Source organism: Ylistrum balloti, unplaced genomic scaffold, assembly GCF_031769215.1.
Source record: "Ylistrum balloti isolate Yb309-2 unplaced genomic scaffold, AGI_CSIRO_Ybal_v1 Utg370204, whole genome shotgun sequence".
NCBI lineage: Eukaryota > Metazoa > Mollusca > Bivalvia > Pectinida > Pectinidae > Ylistrum > Ylistrum balloti.
In genome coordinates, this window is record NW_026782177.1 from 1,199,777 (window position 1) to 1,220,000 (window position 20,224).

Genomic DNA, 20,224 nt, shown 5'->3' on the forward strand with positions numbered 1-20,224 from the left:
ACTCTGACATCGTTCTGCTGTAAGATCGTTCTAGTCACGTGACTGTTGTGGGATGTCACATTATCATGCTAAAACAACGGATCCAGCTCCTTGACGCTGAAACAAACAGGATGGCAACGGGCACTAAAATTTTGTCCTGATACAGAATTGCATTTATATTGCCATTGCCTATGACCGATTGGATTCCATCGGATATTCCGCTTTATTGCATCACACCCGACTAATGTAACTTGTTGGGGATCCAGCGGCCAATATATACAGATAATGAGATACGTGTAGCTACTGACAATAGCTAGCTTAAACACTAGTCATTTCCCGTTCTCTCAGGTAATGACACAGGTCACGATTATGTTTATTCTGTCACCTAAATTTATATTTTTGCCAAACCCACTAAATAGTGTGAAATATACCCGCGATGTTAACAGCATGACTAGGTTAAGGAGAATGACGCTCTCGCGTGATTGATTGATTGATTGATTGACAGGTCTTCCATCTCCGCGACTCCTCAGCGTGTCCGGTTAATGTGTCACCGACAAACGTTCTGGCGACCTGCATCCCCTCAAAGGAGTGGAACCATCTGTTACAGTTTGTCCAGAAGTGGAGAAGAAGGAAAGGGACCTACATAGATTTGGTTTGGGTTTGGGTAAAATTGAAGTCAGTCAAATAAATGCCTTAACAATTATATGGCCCAACACTATAACGCCGGTTATATTTCGAAAAGCTTAAAGTCATTTGCCCCTCATGATCCTTTACATTCAGAAGTCAGCACAATGAACTATGATCTGTTTGCACAGGTCGCATGCACTTTGTAAAATGAACCACTGCTAGTAACTCCTGGTTACACAATGTTTTCTCTCCGCTTTGGTCAGATAACGGCTTGCACATGTTACAGGTCTCTCAACGCCATTTATCACGTGAGAAAGTACTGCCCCAATGGCATCGTGACTAGCCTCTGTATCGAGTGTGAATTTCTTTGTATAATGCGTTAGATCAACACAGGTGCTTTTACCAATGTCTCAGCTGCTCTGCCTGCTAGCAAGTAGACGTCGATTCCAACTTTCGCCCATTTTCTGTCAACTTATGAAGACATTTTGCAATTTGAACGGAGTTTTTTTCTATACATATATATAAACCTCCTACAATGTATAATAGATACAGAGCCCAAAAATTATCTCGTCTCTTTCCCATTGTGAGGGATAGGCCGTTGCTCGACTGCTGTAGTCTTGCTAGGGTATGTGGCAATGCCTTGCTCCGACACCACATGTGAGACATATCTGCCATTGCAGATCAGATAGGACTGCTTCCATCCAGCGATCAAATGTAGTGGGTGCCAATGCCTACCGTAAAGGCTTCATTCGAAACTCATACAATCCAGTTTGTGTGGCAAACACAATATTTTGTTGGTCTTTTGGCTCTATCGTGACTTGTCCGTAACCAGAATTCAGATCTAGTGTCTAGATCCAAGAACAGCCTGCTAACTGATATAAAGACATTGATAACGTATTCCGGTAACATTGGTTTTGGTCTGACGTGTAAGAGATGTCACTTGGCAATAGAATAATGAAATAACCAGCCGGCTTAAATTATCTTATCTACATTCTTGTTCAAATTCCTGCCCCCAGGAATCTCCGGTCTGACGGGAGTTAATGAATGTTGATTTCACGGGAGATATCAAGAAATCAATTTGAATATTAAACCATTATTCATTTTTCTCAGTTGCCTCCCCAGAGGGACGTAACAGCAGTGTGATGCAGTTTAACTTATTATTTGTATCTATTGTAGTTAATTCTATCTTTGTAACGAAAGTTTCTGTTCACTAGTGTGTCCTTTACACAGTCTTCAGGGTTGCTGTTGGTAGGTACTGGTGAAGCACCCCTGTGATTTGTGGTAACATTCGTGCCATGTTTTAACTTCTTGCTGAATTCCTTTAGTTTTCTTTTTTTTTTTTTATATTTATTCCTTGTTGAACCATTCTTTGGTATCATTCTTTAATTAATCTTAATTGTATTGACTAACAGAACATACAGAAGAATCTCTGACGCCCACTATCGTTTGATATTAATTTGATATTCAAAAGTTAGATGTTTTCCCTTCTTTTCTCTTCTGTCTTCTGCAAGAATGATCTTAAACTGCCAAAACCAAGCTGTCTTCTGCAAGAATGATCTTAAACTGCCAAAGCCAAGATGGTCGCCTTCGGCCATTTTTGTTAGAAATATCGATCCTGTACCTCTCATGAAATCACGATAACAAACCTACTTCGTCAAACTCCAAGAGGACCACTTGTCAGCCGTTTGCTCTTGCCCCAAAATAAAAGGTCCGTTCATTACAAATAACGCTGACAAACGTATACCGTCAAACCCCAAGATGGCCTCATGTAAGCAATTTTGTTTTCCAGATTAGTTTCAAAGTCATATGGGCTCAAGTAGAGACCAAAAGCAAACTAGATATGAAATTCGAGAATCTATCTAGAACACGGCAAGAAATATTGATAACATGCTTTCGTGTCAGATTCCAAGATGGCTGCCTAAATCGGCAGTTTTTTACTGCTCAGTCCCAAAATCAAACCGCCACAAAAAAGGACCGTGGGTTAACAAATATAAAACTTGAGAAAGATACGTCCAGTACTTCTAAAATAAACAGCAATAACAACTGTCCTTGTCAAAATCTAAGCTGGCGGCGGTCGGCCATTTTATTTTTCTTGTCAGTCACAAAAATATTTGAGCATAATTAGAGATCAAGGGAAACCTACATGTGAAATTTGAGATTGATCCGTCCAGTACCTCTCTAGAAATAAAAAGTCAACTTTATTTATTTTACATTTGTTGTATACCAAGCTGCCAGCTTACATGAATCACTCTTGTTGGTACTGATAGAAGCGCGCGAGGAGTCCTACTGTGGGAGCAAAGCGGAGTACCCGGGGGAAGCCCACATGCTTCGGCAGGTGACCCCATTCCTTTTCACGCCTGTTCCAGGAATCGAATCCCGGACGGCTGGGTGAAAAACAAGTCATTACCGATGCGCTATCCAGCGCCCCAATCGGCGCTTAACGCATTAAGGAACCAAAAACGAGGGCATCATAGGTAGATATTTATTCACATTTAACACAATAGAAACATTGAAAAATAAACAGATAATAACACTATACAAAATTCAAAAGATAAAATAGATAAGTATGAAAAATACTTTAAAAAGTAAAGAATATAAACAAAAACAAAACAAAAAGCAACGTTTGTTTTATTATATTTTTTCTGCATCGATTTGAAAGACTCCTTTCCACCCTCTGAGATTGACATGCTTATGTTCCGAAATCACAAAAATGCAGATTAATATGTAATAGAAGCCGTACTGTCATGTTTGGAACAACACACCAGTCGCCGGAAGGCCTTGCGAACGAGAGGAATCTTATATGCGTAGATAATGGGATTGGCCAAACTATTGAGGTAGAGAGGACATGATATGTACAACAGGAGTGTCCCTTGTGTTCCAACGTCCAGGTCATCCATCATACCAAACAAAACACACGGCACGTAGATACCTGTAACGAGAAATATCCACCCTCGTATTAGATATATATTATCACATAATGTACATTATTTATTACTTGAAACATGAGTGTTGTTACTTAAAATAATTTAAAATCGTGGTAAATGTTATCAACAGTAAGAGATCATTACACGGAGAGAGGTTACACTTGCTTAAACATTTTACCTTTAGACAATTATTAACTTTTTAACGGGGTGTATTGATAACATACCTACCATCCTATTCTTCTCGCTATTACTATTATCTGATTTTTTGTGCGATTCTACTTTTAGCTGTTACAAATTTATTTATCATTAATCATGGTCGAATCAGCAAAGAAAATTATACCAGATGAAAGCAGCACTTGGTCAATGGCTGCAACGCGTGTAATATTGTATGTGTTTTTAGCGATAATATACTGTGTCAAGTAACTCAGTGGTAAAAAAAATGGTGAAACATTCAGGATAAAAGCTTAAAGGCCAACTGATGTAAATATGAAACATAACATTTATCAAAAATATTAATTACTATATGTTTATATAACATTTTCCCCTATATATTTTGTTTGATGATCTTCACTTTTTGGAGGAAGTACAGATGTTCAATTCAAATCAATTCAATTCATCGCTTTGGGACCGGATATAGTCCAATCGCCAGACCATTTGACTTAAGGGTGCCGTATACTCCTGATGATTTTTAGAAAGCTGAGAAACAAACACGACAAGTGACTGACCTCCTGTATGTTGTTCAGTGAAGTAGCAACCAGCTACTATAAGGAAACACCGCCTAAAATGATTTGGCTGTTGACGGAAGATAAAACCAGCAAATAAAATCAAGATATTCAATCTCTATGAAATATAACTTTGAAAATCAACTGAAGTAAGACCTCGGTTCACTTGGCAATATTTGGAATTTGCCGAGAATGAAAAAAATTGGAAAAGGTAGAGTGATCGTCATTGCTATAAGGATGTAACCGTTAAACCCTCATAGCACCATGAAACTTATACGACTGGCTTTCAATCCATAAGGTGAAAACCGCGTAAACGTCATAGACAGAAATAATGACCAAACTACTATTCCATTTCGAGAATTATCTGAAATTTATAATGCAAAAAAATTGTTACAAGTGTTTGTTCCTCTAAAAACTTTGATAATTATCGAGTCAATTCAAGGCCTGGTCCTTCATGTTTATAATTATTTATATAATATAGCATTGTAATTTTGTCCCTATTATCACACTCCACGTGTCATCTAACGTTGGAAACCATCTTGATGCAAATTTGGATTGGATACAGTAGAGCCAAACAATAAATTAAACCGCAACATACAGTTGTTTTGTCCTTCTAGGACTTGTCAGTAATGATGCTGCTTGCCTTAAATGTTAAACGTAAGGGACGACCGAGGAACTCCATATTGATAGATGAAGATGTCAAAATTTAGATATATCTTATATATCTATAAGAATTATAGATTACGAAATTACGAAATTGACGAATTTACGAATATAGCTACCATCTTTACATCGACGGCCATAGCAACTATCCTTATACTGACGGCCATAGCAACCGTCCTTATACTGACGACCATAGCAACCATCCTTATACTGATGGACATAGCAACCATCTTTATATCTGAGGACATAGCAACTATCCTTACATCGACGGACATAGCAATCATGCTAACAATGACGGACATAGCAACCATCTTTATATCTGAGGACATAGCAACTATCCTTACATCGACGGACATAGCAATCATGCTAACAATGACGGACATAGCAATCATCTTTATATCTGAGGACATAGCAACCATCTTTATATCTGAGGACATAGCCACTATCGTTGTACTGACGGGCGTAGCAACCATCCTAACAATGACGGACATTGCCACCATCCTAACAATAACGGACATAGCAACCATTCTTATATTGCCGAACATAGCAACCGTCCTGACAGTGACGGTATCAGAATATTTGAAGACATTTCTTTCAGTATAACTCATCTGAAGTTATGATAAATCTGTTCCACGTGGACATTGTACTTACCAACTGGAGTATAGCAGAGGACGTTGATGCCTATAATGAGGAGAATGATTTTGGTTGGTTTCCACCATAAAGCCTTGACGGGATTACGTGATCTGTACACTGCCAGTCCTTGGATCTGTAACATTCGTTCCTGGAACAGTTGTGTTTGGGAACTCTTGGCCGAGGCGATGATAAGAATATGTATGTACATGACACACAATAACAGAAATCCTATCAAAACTATCAACAGAAGCATGGCGAGGTAGGCTCTAGTAAACACTCCAAAATAACCGCAATAGTCGGTGTTTTGTTCCGTGTGCCAACCCACAAGAGGCACTAAGGCCATTACAATGGTAAAACACCACGTGACAATAGTGAAAACCTTTGCTCTCTCTTCCTCAAATATTCGCCAATAAATATACGGTGCAGTTATCTTCACGTATCTGTCAAACGTCAGTGCAAACAGATTCAGCGAAGAGTTCAATAAAATGCAGTTTAACACTCCAAATCGAAAAAGGCATTCATAGAATAATTTGTAATGGATTAAGTTATAGAATATGTTGTAAATTGTAAATAGGCCGCACAATGCATCAGAAATGGCCAAATTTTTTATGAACACATAGGTGACGTCCCAGTTATGCGGTTTACATGACATCACATATGCTGCATAGGAGTTCAGCAACAAAATGGCTAAACCTAGTGTTGCTACGATGAGGTTCATCAGAAGGTAGGTTATTGTAACCCCGTATCCATTAAAACCTTGGTAAACCACGACGTTGTACCAGGGTGTCTGTCCGGCGGAGCTAGTAAGGTCACTTGTAACACTCGTATTGTCCATTTTGATTAAATTCCAGTTTTGAATTAGAATTGTAAGCTATTATCTATAATGTCTGTTATCTATTCCTTTTTGTTCTGTTTTCTACATAAATATTTAAGATCAATGCAATCAAACGTTATAACGACCCAGATGTAAGGTTGTCTCCGACACTGAATTCTAAGTTAATTAATCCACGTCCTCTTAGAGAGAGGAAAATAGCTCTCCAAGTGTACAACAATTCCAAGACGTATCCTACTGTCGTCCAATTATATATGTGAAACTGAAGCCTGATAGTAAAGTCCGGCTAATTTATATGTAAATCAATAGGAGAGATGTAGGTAGACACGTGCAGGATTTCTTACACAGCTGCAGCACCGGTAGATATAACGTACAGTAACAACACTTTTCTGAAAAAGCTTTTAAATACTGATTTTTTTTTTTTGTATTCAAATATAAGGTTAACGTCAAAACAGCGGGTCACATGTCTTTTTTCATGTAAACGGAAAAAGAAAGTTGTATTAAATTACTCACTTATAGTTCTTCACTAAGGGGTGGAGTTTGGCACTTGGTATTTTTTGCCTTATTTTCAAGATTCAGGATGTCTGTTTAGTGCCACCTACATCGATACTAGGAAAGAACAGAACTCTGTAGGCATTTTACCTTACATGAGTCATTAGAAAATTATCTAAATCACATTCCAGGTACACAGCCAAATAACATATATACTGGTCATACAAATGATATATGAAAATCGACTATGTGTCATATGCTTTTAACACAAACTATAATTCAATAGCATACAAGTCCCCCTCCCCCCCCCCCAAAAAAAAAAAAAAAAAAACAAAAACAAAAACAAAACAAATACGATTTGTTTTTAACAGATTTCAAATTTGCACAAAAATAGCAAAGCATTTTATCTACCCTCAAATTTTTATGCTTAAAATTACTTTCAGATAATTATCATTTCATCAAAACAATTTTGTGTTTGTGACTAATTGGATATATCAAGATTCTGTAACTTTTTTCGTCTATCCCCCCACCCCCTAATTTTGACTAAATATCAAAGCGCTAAGTGTACATGGTCAAATCTTACAACAAAAAATAACCTCTCAAATGCAGGATTAATCGCTCTCCAGTTTTGACATAATTTTATACATCAGACTTAGATGTGCATGTTTCCAACTTGTGACTAATCAAACAACAAAATGGCCGATAGGCAGCCATCTTTAATTTCGACAATTGAAGAATCTTGCTATTTTCAAATGATATTTTGAATGGATTTTTTCGTGTGTTTTAATGATAACAAATAATTTAAGCAGCCCTACACTAAATCAAACAAATTCTATTGTCCCACGCACATTAACTCGTCATATTGACCATTTCCAGTAGCATACATAGTTACCTTTAAATTTCTACATAACAGTTTACTTTCTATGTTGACATTAGATGTAAAAACAAACTTGAACATGTGTTATTATGAGTATATACGTTGTGTCAGTCATTCTTCTCCCTACAACCACCTGGCGTCAGTCGTCTCCCTCCAACCACCTGGCGAGACTTCCGTCAGTCGTCTACCTACAACCACCTGGCGAGACTTCCGTCAGTCGTCTCCGTACAACCACCTGGTGAGACTTCCGTCAGTCGTCTACCTAGAATCGCATAGCGAGACTTCCGTCATTCGTCTCCCTAAAATCATTTAGCGAGACTTCCGTCTGTCGTCTCCATACAACCACCTAGCGAGACTTCCGTAAGTCGTGTCCATACAACCACGTGGCGAGACTCTCGTCAGTTGTCTCCCTGGAACCATCTGGCGAGACTTCCGTTAGTCGTCTCCCTACAACAACCTGGCGAGACTTCCGTCAGTCGTCTCCCTACAACCACCTGGCGAGACTTCCGTCAGTCGTCTCCCTACAACCATCTGGCGAGACTTCCATTTGTTTCCCTACAACCAACTCACTTCCGTCATTCGTCTCCCTACAACCACCTGGCGAGACTTCCGTCAGTCGTCTCCCTACAACCATCTGGCGAGACTTCCGTCATTTGTCCTACAACCACCTGGCGAGACTTCCGTCATTCGTTTCCCTAGAACCAACTGGCGAGACTTCCGTCAGTCGTCTCCCTACAACCATTTGGCGAGACTTCCGTCAGTCGTTTCCCTAGAACCAACTGGCGAAACTTTCGTCATTTGTCTCCCTAGAACCACCTAGCGAGACTCCTATCAGTCGTCTCCCTAGGACCACCTGTCGAGACTTCCGTCAGTCGTCTCCCTACAACCAACTGGCGAGACTTCCGTCAGTCGTCTCCCTACAACCACCTTGCGAGACCTCCGTCAGTCGTTTCCCTAGAACCAACTGGCGAAACTTTCGTCATTTGTCTCCCTAGAACCACCTGTTGAGACTCCCGTCAGTCGTCTCCCTGGAACCACCTGGCGAGACTTCCATCAGTCGTCTCCCTACAACCACCTGGCGAGACTTCCATCAGTCGTCTCCCTACAACCACCTGGCGAGACTTCCGTCAGTCGTCTCCCTAGAACCACCTGTTGAGACTTCCGTCAGTCGTCTCCCTGGAACCACCTGGCGAGACTTCCATCAGTCGTCTCCCTACAACCACCTGGCGAGACTTCCGTCAGTCGTCTACCTACAACCATTTGGCGAGACTTCCGTCAGTCGTCTCCCTACAACCACCTGACGAGACTTCCGTCAGTCGTCTCCCTACAACCTCCTGGCGAGATTTGGCGAGACTTCCGTCAGTCGTCTCCCTACAACCACCTGGCGAGACTTCCGTCAGTCGTCTCCCTACAACCATTTGGCGAGACTTCCGTCAGTCGTTTCCCTAGAACCAACTGGCGAGACTTCCGTCATTCGTTTCCCTAGAACCAACTGGCGAGACTTCCGTCAGTCGTCTCCCTACAACCACCTGGCGAGACTTCCGTCAGTCGTCTCAGTCGTCTCCCTACAACCACCTGGCGAGACTTCCATCAGTCGTCTCCCTACAACCACCTGGCGAGACTTCCGTCAGTCGTCTCCCTACAACCATTTGGCGAGACTTCCGTCAGTCGTTTACAACCACCGTCAGTCGGGCGACCACACTTCCGTTTCGTCTCCCTACAACCACCTGGCGAGACTTCCGTCAGTCGTTTCCCTACAACCAACTGGCGAGACGAGGCTTTTCCTTCCTACAACCATTTCATTTCCGTCGTCGTTTCCCTACAACCACCTCTAGCGAGACTTCCGTCAGTCGTTTCCCTACAACCACCTGGCGAGACTTCCGTCAGTCGTTTCCCTAGAACCACCTGTTGAGACTTCCGTCAGTCGTCTCCCTGGAACCACCTGGCGAGACTTCCATCAGTCGTCTCCCTACAACCACCTGGCGAGACTTCCATCAGTCGTCTCCCTACAACCACCTGGCGAGACTTCCGTCAATCGTCTACCTACAACCATTTGGCGAGACGTTCGTCAGTCGTTTCCCTAGAACCACCTGGCGAGACTTTCGTCAGTCGTCTCCCTGGAACCACCTGGAGAGACTTCCGTCAGTCGTCTCCCTAGAACCAACTGGCGAGACTTTCGTCATTTGTCTCCCTAGAACCACCTAGCGAGACTCCTATCAGTCGTCTCCCTAGGACCACCTGTCGAGACTTCCGTCAGTCGTCTCCCTACAACCATTTGGCGAGACTTCCGTCAGTCGTCTCCCTGGAACCACCTGGCGAGACTTCCATCAGTCGTATCAATAGAATCATCTGTTCAGTACGTGATGTTCGGCTATGTTTTTGCGTCACGACTTGTTCATCAGAATTTGGTTTGTTATAAATTTGAACCTTTTCTTCCCACTTCTTTTTCATTTACTACTGCTTTAAAGAAAGAGGACAATAACCTAGTTCACTTAACACGCAATCGTTTTATATGTTAAGAACCGACATATCATGTAATCTGTATGTTTTGATATGGATGTAGCATTTAAGGAGGTCTGGATGAATCCGATTTCATAATTACCACATACGCTAATGGCTTCAGTTATTGATCCGTCAACAGCTATTCATTTTCCCTAGATCCTCCGACACAGATGTTGGCTCTGTTGATGTCTATACAAAGACTTTTGGTGTCAAACGTGCAAGCTTGACTGTCCACAATACACACAAATAACAGTCTGTCACATAGTGTATATCTGTTCCGGGGAGAAAGTACTGTTTATAAACCACAAAGTTTCGTTCACACTTTTTGTTTACAGAAAACGTCCTATATTATTCTGGCTTGTTTACGAAACAATAATTACAATTCAAGCTGTATATACGCGACAGGGGATTATAGATACACCTGTACCTAATCGGAAGACACAATAACTTAGTCTAGAACTTCCATAAATAATCCGTACGGCTTGATTAATATGAAGACTTCTAAAGACCCGGACTTCAATGTTTATTACGTGCCGTCGGGAGCTAATCCGTCCCAGATGTTTCTCTTGGCTTTGTGGACACACAAGAAACATTGAATGCATAACTAATTATAAAATCTTGCTAAATAAGATGCCTTTCAACAAAAGCCAAAATCTAACAGGAACGCTGGTGACATAGTAAAACAACACAAGAAAACAACAACTGACAATATATTAAATTGTAACCACCTGGCGAGACTTCCGGTGACATAGTACCGTGTTGTCAAAAACACAAGAAAACAACAACTGACAATATATTAAATTGTAATGATGTATGATCGTGTTATATGATGATAATGTATTTATGTACGGCGATCGTGTTGTATGATGATGATATGTACGGCGATCGTGTGTTGATATGTATTTATGTACGGCTGTGGCTGTGTTGTATGATGATGATAATGTATTTATGTACGGCGGCCGTGTGTTGTATGATGATGATGTAATGTATTGTATGATGATGTACGGCGGATGATAATGTATTTATGTTGTATGATGATGATAATGTATTTATGTACGGCGGCTGTGTTGTATGATGATAATGTATTTATGTACGGCGGCCGTGTTGTATGATGATGATAATGTATTTATGTACGGCGGCCGTGTTGTATGATGATGATAATGTATTTATGTACGGCGGCCGTGTTGTATGTTGTATTTATGTACGGCGGATGATAATGTAATTATGTACGGCGGCTGTGTTGTATGATGATAATGTATTTATGTACGGCGGCTGTGTTGTATGATGATGATAATGTATTTATGTACGGCGGCTGTGTTTCATGATGATGATAATGTATTTATGTACGGCGGCTGTGTTTTATGATGATGATAATGTATTTATGTACGGCGGCCGTGTTTCATGATGATGATAATGTATTTATGTACGGCGGCTGTGTTGTATGATGATGATAATGTATTTATGTACGGCGGCCGTGTTTCATGATGATGATAATGTATTTATGTACTGCGGCCGTGTTGTATGATGATGATGATACTGTATTTATGTACGGCGGCTGTTATGTATGATGATAATAATGTATTTATGTACGGCGGCCGTGTTTCATGATGATGATAATGTATTTATGTACGGCGGCTGTGTTGTATGATGATGATAATGTATTTATGTACGGCGGCTGTGTTGTATGATGATGATAATGTATTTATGTACGGCGGCTGTGTTGTATGATGATGATAATGTATTTATGTACGGCGGCCGTGTTGTATGATGATGATAATGTATTTATGTATGGCGATCGTGTTGTATGATGATGATACTGTATTTATGTACGGTGGCCATGGTGTATGATGATGATAATGTATTTATGTACGGCGATCGTGATGTATGATGATAATGTATTTATGTACGGCGGCCGTGTTGTATGATGATGATGTATTTATGTACGGCGGCCGTGTTGTATGATGATAATGTATTTATGTACGGCGGCCGTGTTGTATGATGATGATAATGTATTTATGTACGGCGGCCGTGTTGTATGATGATGATGTATTTATGTGTACGGCGGCTGTGTTGTATGATGATGATAATGTATTTATGTACGGCGGCCGTGTTGTATGATGATAATGTATTTATGTACGGCGGCCGTGTTGTATGATGATGATAATGTATTTATGTACGGCGGCCGTGTTGTATGATGATGATAATGTATTTATGTACGGCGGCCGTGTTGTATGATGATGATAATGATAATGTATTTATGTACGGCGGCCGTGTTGTACGATGATGATAATGTATTTATGTACGGCGGCCGTGTTGTATGATGATGATACTGTATTTATGTATGGCGGCCGTGTTGTATGATGATGATAATGTATTTATGTACGGCGGCCGTGTTGTATGATGATGATAATGTATTTATGTACGGCGATCGTGTTGTATGATGATGATGTATTTATGTACGGCGATCGTGTTGTATGATGATGATAATGTATTTATGTACGGCGGCCGTGTTGTATGATGATAATGTATTTATGTACGGCGGCCGTGTTGTATGATGATGATAATGTATTTATGTACGGCGGCTGTGTTGTATGATGATGATAATGTATTTATGTACGGCGGCTGTGTTGTATGATGATGATATTGTATTTATGTACGGCGGCCGTGTTGTATGATGATATTGTATTTATGTACGGCGGCCGTGTTGTATGATGATGATGTATTTATGTACGGCGGCCGTGTTGTATGATGATAATGTATTTATGTACGGCGGCCGTGTTGTATGATGATGATAAGTTCGTACGGTTGCAACATATTTGTTTCTACTCCTACCTGTTATATATCTAAAAAATTAGTTACTTCTGTTCCGAAGACAACGTTTGAAAATGATCCAAAGCAATATGAAGAACATTCCTTGCTAGTGAAAATTGTATACCTCATTTCCATATTCAACGTTGAAGAGGCGCACCAGAATATCATGACGCCCATTCCTTTCATTAATATATACATTGACCTCGGATTCATATTCCGTATTGAAAAATGACTACAGAATATTGATGCCTGCTCTTGTATCATGATAGCTTGAGGCTTACAACAGTTTCAAGACAGGTAGTAGGGGTCACTCCAAAAACCTTTACGTGCAGCACTGTAAACTTGACATCAGGAAACATTCTTTTGCTTTGCGTGTGGTCAAAATATGGAACAATCTTCCGGAGTATATTGTATCGGCACCAACAGTTAACTCTTTCAAAAATAGATTAGATGAACACTGGGCAAATTAAGACCTGGTATATAATAATAAATCAGAAATTCTGTAGTTCCGGGATCTGACGTCTCAAAAGACAATAATTATAAACATTATCATTGTATCACTGAGACCGGTATAGAGGATAGTAACGATCCTGCACTGGTAATAAACTAAACTAAACAAATAGGACCATGTTATTTTGAACTGGACAACACTTTCACAAAGTCATGATCACTCGAATGTTTTACAATTATGTTACATTAAATGCCCGGGTCTCTTAATTGATAAAGTCAGTGATCAACCATTGATATTTTGTTACAGCTCGCTGTTGAGAAATGACTCCACAGTATTGACTCGCATTCCTTGCTATATTACCAAAAATGACTGCGTTTCTATAAGTTCGAAGTAGAATCAAAGTACTGAAAGTGTTACAACGACAGTCCAATTTCACACTGACATGGGGTATTTCCACCAATTTTACCGGTCTTAACTAAACTTAGGAAAGCTATTTTGATGCTGTCAGAACGTAATCACCAGATATTTGCCAACAAGCGCCGAACATTCGTACCGATAACCTATATACTCTCGAGATAGATTAGATATCCGCACAGAATTTGAAAAGACAGTCACATTTGACTTAGTAACGGATAAAGAGAACGATAAGTAGACATTTTTCCAGCTCTAGTACTATTCACGATCATAAAATCTCGTACTTACTTTGTCATTTGTGGAAAATGCTTATCCATTTCATGATTGCCTTTATCGTAACCTGTCTATATGATTTTTGAATGCTAACATTTTGTACTGCATTGAGTTGTTGAGAGAAACTGCTAAGTAAATATTTCACTTTAAAATAAGACAAAATTACTTTGTGGTGTAAAATAAAAAAAAAAAAAAACAGTGTGTATAATTTATCATAATATGACTGCCAGTATTGTCATCATATGAAATGTACATGTATGAACGTGTTTCCATGGAAATCCCAATAACTATTTTTAGTTTTCTGTCATACACAGACCTGGATATGACATAAATAAAACGTGACCAATATATTTTACATATATCAATTCTATTCGTCATTTCTTTCAATTCTCTGAAACATTTTTGATTCAATTATCCTGAACAATACAATGATAAATATATTAGAATGGTGACAAAACGTCATAAACAATTACTCGTGAAGTGGAAGATACATGTAACAAAATACTGTGCCAAAAATGAATCTGTCTAGCTAAGATTAGTTCTTATAGCATGACTGTGTTTTTTCTTTTCCTGATCAATTTTAAACGTTCTCAAATTGTTAAATATTATATTAAGTAAAAATCAGCTCTGCGGGTTTATTTAATCACAATACCAGTTCATGTACTGCACCATCTGAATGGTCACCTGAGCTAGTGCGGACACGGATTTTGTGGTCCTGCAGGTAATGACCCTTCTCCCAATGTATTTTGATCACAATTAAGCCTGTTCTAGAGAACTTTGAAATTGAACGTTTGCTTTGTGTATGGCACGTGACAGTGGTACTTACTGGACCTTACAATAGGCGTGTTCAGGTGTTTCCTACGGAAGCGTATTCCAACCACGTTGTGTTTTATTTTATCTCGAAATTTCGAGATAGCAACTTGAAATTTTGAGTTAGTAACTCGAAACTCGAAATTTCGAGTTACTAACTCGAAATTTCGCGTTCAAATAAAACACAACGTGGCCGGAATACGCTTCCGTAGTTTCCAGTACGGGTAAGCCTATACCTCGCTATCATTGTTGGGGCTCCACAGGGGTGAACTTTGAGTATACATGAACTGTGCTGATTTACGTGTATGTTACCATGGATTCGAGGCAAATGTTTTCTACTGACTCTTTCAGGTCTATTGATGAAACGCCACCAGATCTGACACCTGATGCTAATGTCTTAGGTAACAGTGACATTGACTTCTCAGTTTTAAATTCCCTTCCAAAAGATGCATTTGTGACCAAACTATTGAAAATAACTAACATGTCTGAGTCGAAGCTACAATGGTACCGTTCACATTTGTACGACCGTGCAAGTAAGATACAAGATTGTCCTATTGGAAGGCTAGTGACAAGAAAGCCCACCGCAAAAAAGTATTGCTGACTGTAAGTACGCCCGCGATTGCTATCAACTCAAACAGTTCATAGCTGGGGACACAGATGTTTGTTTAAGTGATGTAGTTTCCCTTAAATCACGGAATCCTACCGATTCCCAGCAAATTAACGTCGCACACTCTCCTTCGCGCGATATCGAGTCGATACTGCTGGAAAGTGCTAAACTTCTGAAGAACGTTAATGAAATAAAAGACAGTATTAAACTGATAAAGGAAGATAACTCTTAACTTAAATAAGATGTTGCTTACATTAAACGAGAACTTAAAATGTCGTGTGATACAGTCGACAAAATCTTCGTCAATGAAATCTCGAATGGTTCCCCACCAAAGAATGTCAATGACCGTATTCACCTTTCTTCGAAAATGGTGTCTATTGACAAATTTCGGTCCAACATTTTATCCCAAGTCAGTACACTTGAGAAGTCGATTCGCCCCAGCCTCCAGAGCTCCGAGGAACTCTTTGTGAACTCTATGGCGGAGTCACGCTTGAGAAGGATACCATTTTCCGCGATTTTGGACAGGAAATAGGCAAAGAACTAGCTGGCCTGAAATCCATTGTTCACAATACCTCCCAACTTACGTGTCACCCTAAGATGCGTGAACTTATCTTTACATTCACCTGATTCGTCTTCTTCCATATCAGCCTCTCGACCACCTGCTTGTCCATCATCTTCGTCATGCTCCTATGCAAAGGTGTGTTCTGCTGATATTTTGTCTGCACCACCTGTCCCCGCTGATCCGTCTGATCTAAAAATCAACGTACTGCGCCGGATGATCATGCTTCCCAGCCGAAACTCGTCCTGTCTAAGGATTCATGTTCACGAAATGATGACAATGCTAGCGGTATTGTTGCTGTTTCTAGGAGAAAGACCATACGCCTGTTTCTGAATGGTATGTCCTCCAGTTGTACAGCCGACGATAACCGTTCTTGTCTCGAACAGTGGCTGCTACTTTCGTCCGTATCCTCAAAAGCAGGAATTCTGATTCTCTCGTCCGATGTTGGTAAAACCAAAGTAGATCGTTTTTGGCCCAAAGGTATTTGTTGCAGGAAATGGTATTCGTATAACCAATATTATGGTAATGGTAATAACGTTGAACCCGTTGATGAACAGTGGCGATCTTACTCTGTTTCTGCTAGTAGTCGTCTTTTTCATGGCGTCTCTACGTCTGATGACCTTGAATGTAACCGGTATCATGTCGTCAGCCTCCTACCCTCATGATGCCGTGCAGAAGCAAGATGTCGACATCTGTGGAATCTCCGAACACTGGTTATTTTACGAAAATGCTCACCTACTTAACAGTACACATCCAGACTACCTGTATTTCGCAGTTTGTGACTTCTCGACGCATGCTCTATCTGATCGTAAAACGAGAAAGGGTGGTGTTGCCTTTTTGTGGTGAAAGAACATCTCGAGTCGTGTGACTGTCGTTGACTCAGAGGACGATCATATCGTTATCTTGAAGCTGGTCTCTAATTCTAGAGTTTGGCATCTTATACAAGTGTATATACCTAACAAGAGCTACGGTTCAGATATTTTTAACGACTACGTTGACAAGTTAGATTCTTTGTGTGCCTCGTTTTCCCCCCAAGGTTCTGTCATCATCATGGGAGATTTTAACGCTCGCCTCAGTGGTCCTCGCATACCAAACTATTAAAATTATCGAGGTCTCCGTCTACAATGATGTTCCGACCGATATCAGTTGAGTGTTCTCACTACTTTTTCGTCCATTTGCTGTGGACCATTATATACCTATGTACACTCTGATGACGGCGTTTCATCTCTTATTGATCATGTGATAATCGATTTATCCAAAACTGACCTCATATCAAACTTTGACCAACGTAACTTGGACGTCTTCAATCATAGACCAACCTTATGTGATTTTCTTTTTCTAACCTCATCGTCTGTAAAATCTCCTCAGATTGAACGCAATGTGTTCAAGTGGCCCTTCGATGGCACTTCTTCAGGTACTGAAGTCTATCGCGATAATCTTCTTCAGTTTATAACGCAGACCAATCGCATCAGTCTTCATTTACACAATATTTAAGACAAGGTATTCAACACATATCCCTATCGTCTCTCCAAAAGAGGAAGTTTAAGAAATTCTTGAAACCCTATTGGAAAGGAGAGCTGAAAGAGTTACATCGTGAAATGTGGCGGTTGAGGTATATTTGGAATGACGAAGGTCGTCCGCGTGATCCTAACTCTCACTCCTTTTGCTTATACAAGGACGCAAAACGTAAGTCCGGCAAAAGTCGTTTTGGTCTATGGTGAGATCTCGTGCTAGTGGTGGATCTCGTGGTTCAGCGGGAGCTGAAGTAATGTTTGGGAACCAGACTGTCAGAGACCCTGCTGCGTTAGCGTTGCACTGAGGGGAGTATTTCTCCGGTATTTACTCCCACTGTGCTGACCGCCTCTTTGACAATGACTTTAAGTCATTTGTCGTATCCGAGTTGGCAGAATTCCTACGCCATGATGCGCCAGCAATACGCTCTTCCGAAATCACTTTTACAGTGGCTGAAGTTAAACTTACCTGTTAAAGTCTCCCTCTTGGAAAGGCTCCTGGCATTCACTCTGTTGTATACGAACACCTAAAGTATGCTTGCGATTCACTTTATGTATGTTTTTGTACATTATTTAACGCTTTCAGAAGGTTCGAATATGTACCTGTGTCTCTCAAACATGGTTTGATATAAAGGTCATAATAAGCCAAAGAAGGAGCCAAAACGCTACAAAGTGACTTCTCTTCTACCCTTTATTTTAAAAGTGCATGAAAAACTTCTCTTGTTCAGATTAGAGTCTATGAACCTTTTTCATGTACATTCATTACGACATAGTTTTCGAAAACAAGCTAGTAGCTCTATAACTTCATATATCGTGCAAGAAACAATCGCGTACGCTTCTGAAAAGGATAGTAAATTTTTCACTTGTTTTATAGACGCGTCTAAAGCGTTTGATTGTGTCTGGTTCGACGGTCTGTTTTTTAAACTATCACGTTTGGGTTTTGTTAGAATTATTTTGTCTTTACACAAGGATATGTACAGTGTTGTATCTAACGTGTTCGAGATAAGCCAGGGAACACGTCAGGGCAGTATTATCTCCCCTTGGCTCTACTCTGTTTTATTCAACGATTTGTTGAATGATCTTAGTAGTTCTGTATACTCGCTAGCTATATCTGATGTTAATCTCACGTGCCCTACGCGAGCAGAAGATGTTTGTCTCCTTTCACATACCAAATACAATTTAGATTTTTTTAGATATTTGCTACAAGTATAGTTGTAAATGGAGATTTAAATACAATGCCTCCAAATCAGTAGTTATTGTCTTCAAGGAAAGTGGTAAGGTAGCAGTACGGTTTCTCGGTGTGGCCATTGGTGATTTCATAAAGGTTTCAATTAAAATTTAAAAAAAATACTTGCTAAAATTGGTCTTGACAAGTGTGGTCCCCACACAGAATTACGGACATCGAACGGATAGAAAACGTCCAGAGGAGATCGACAAAACTACTACCGGGATTTAAAACTTTAAGCTACAATGAGAGGCTACGCCGTTTTAATCTTCCAACCTTGATATACAGGCGTCTACGTGGAGATATGATAAACGTGTTTAAGTTCATGAATGGGATATTTGATCCAAAGCTGGTGGAGGGAATGTTCGACCCTACAGCGCAAGGAAAAACTCGTGCACATAGTAAAAAATTATTTAAAAAACATTGTCATTTGAATGTCAGAAAACATTATTTTACTCAAAGAATAATTGATACTTGGAATAGCCTTCCTCAATGGGTAATTTCATCACTTAACGTTCATGATTTTGAAAAACACATAGACGATTTCTGGAAAGATCTTGAACTGAAGTACGATCATACAGCGTCTTATATCTAGTCTAATATTATGTTTATATTAATAATACATTGTATTGATGTGAATACAGAGGCAGAAATGCCTGCGTTCACTATTATCCTATTAAATCCTATTAAATTAAAAGATAAAGTGGACAAGGTGGAGTTTATTTTTTTCAGAATAACATTTTAGCTTTGTGTTGGAGATTACTATTTGGGCAGTCTCGAATCTGTGTCTACGCACCAAAAACTAGCTTTACAGGAAGTGAAATTTTCATAGTGTTAACATGTGGTCATGTTATGAAGGATTTCCGAGTTGGAATTTGCTGAAATGTAAGTACTTTGTTACCACGCCAGTGTTGTTGATTTAAAGATAGGTGTTAAGAATTAAATTTCTTCTAGAAAGTTGTAGTGTTAGGTTAGAATTAGCAGTATTTTTGCATTTTTAGCATTTTTTCAGTAGGTAACCATGACAATCCCATGTCAGAAATCAGAGGAAATTTTTGATTTACACAATTTTTATCTCTCTACTATTAATGTAATTGTTATGTAGGTTATAAATATATATACATGTAAGGATGTATTTTTCATAGCCAAACTGCTATACCTGTATATCTCAAACATGACCAATAATTTCAGGAAAAATGCAAATTAACTGTCTCCAGCTACCTAATGTTCGCTCACAATCGTATCGAACTTGGTATCTAGGCGACAATGTTGTTAATGAAATATAAATGTTAAACACGTGGGTATTAATTTG

At 39.7% G+C, this 20,224-nt stretch overlaps 1 protein-coding gene across 1 annotated transcript; it reads right to left on the minus strand.

Moving 5' to 3' along the window:
• Positions 1-3,323: 3,323 nt before the first annotated feature.
• On the minus strand, positions 3,324-6,383 carry LOC132551535 (adenosine receptor A3-like). Its single transcript, XM_060215687.1, has 2 exons — positions 5,567-6,383; positions 3,324-3,535 (listed from the first exon to the last, which is right to left on the minus strand). The coding sequence occupies exons 1-2, from the start codon at positions 6,381-6,383 to the stop codon at positions 3,324-3,326; spliced, it is 1,029 nt and encodes a 342-aa protein (XP_060071670.1).
• Between the last annotated feature and the right edge of the window lie 13,841 nt (positions 6,384-20,224).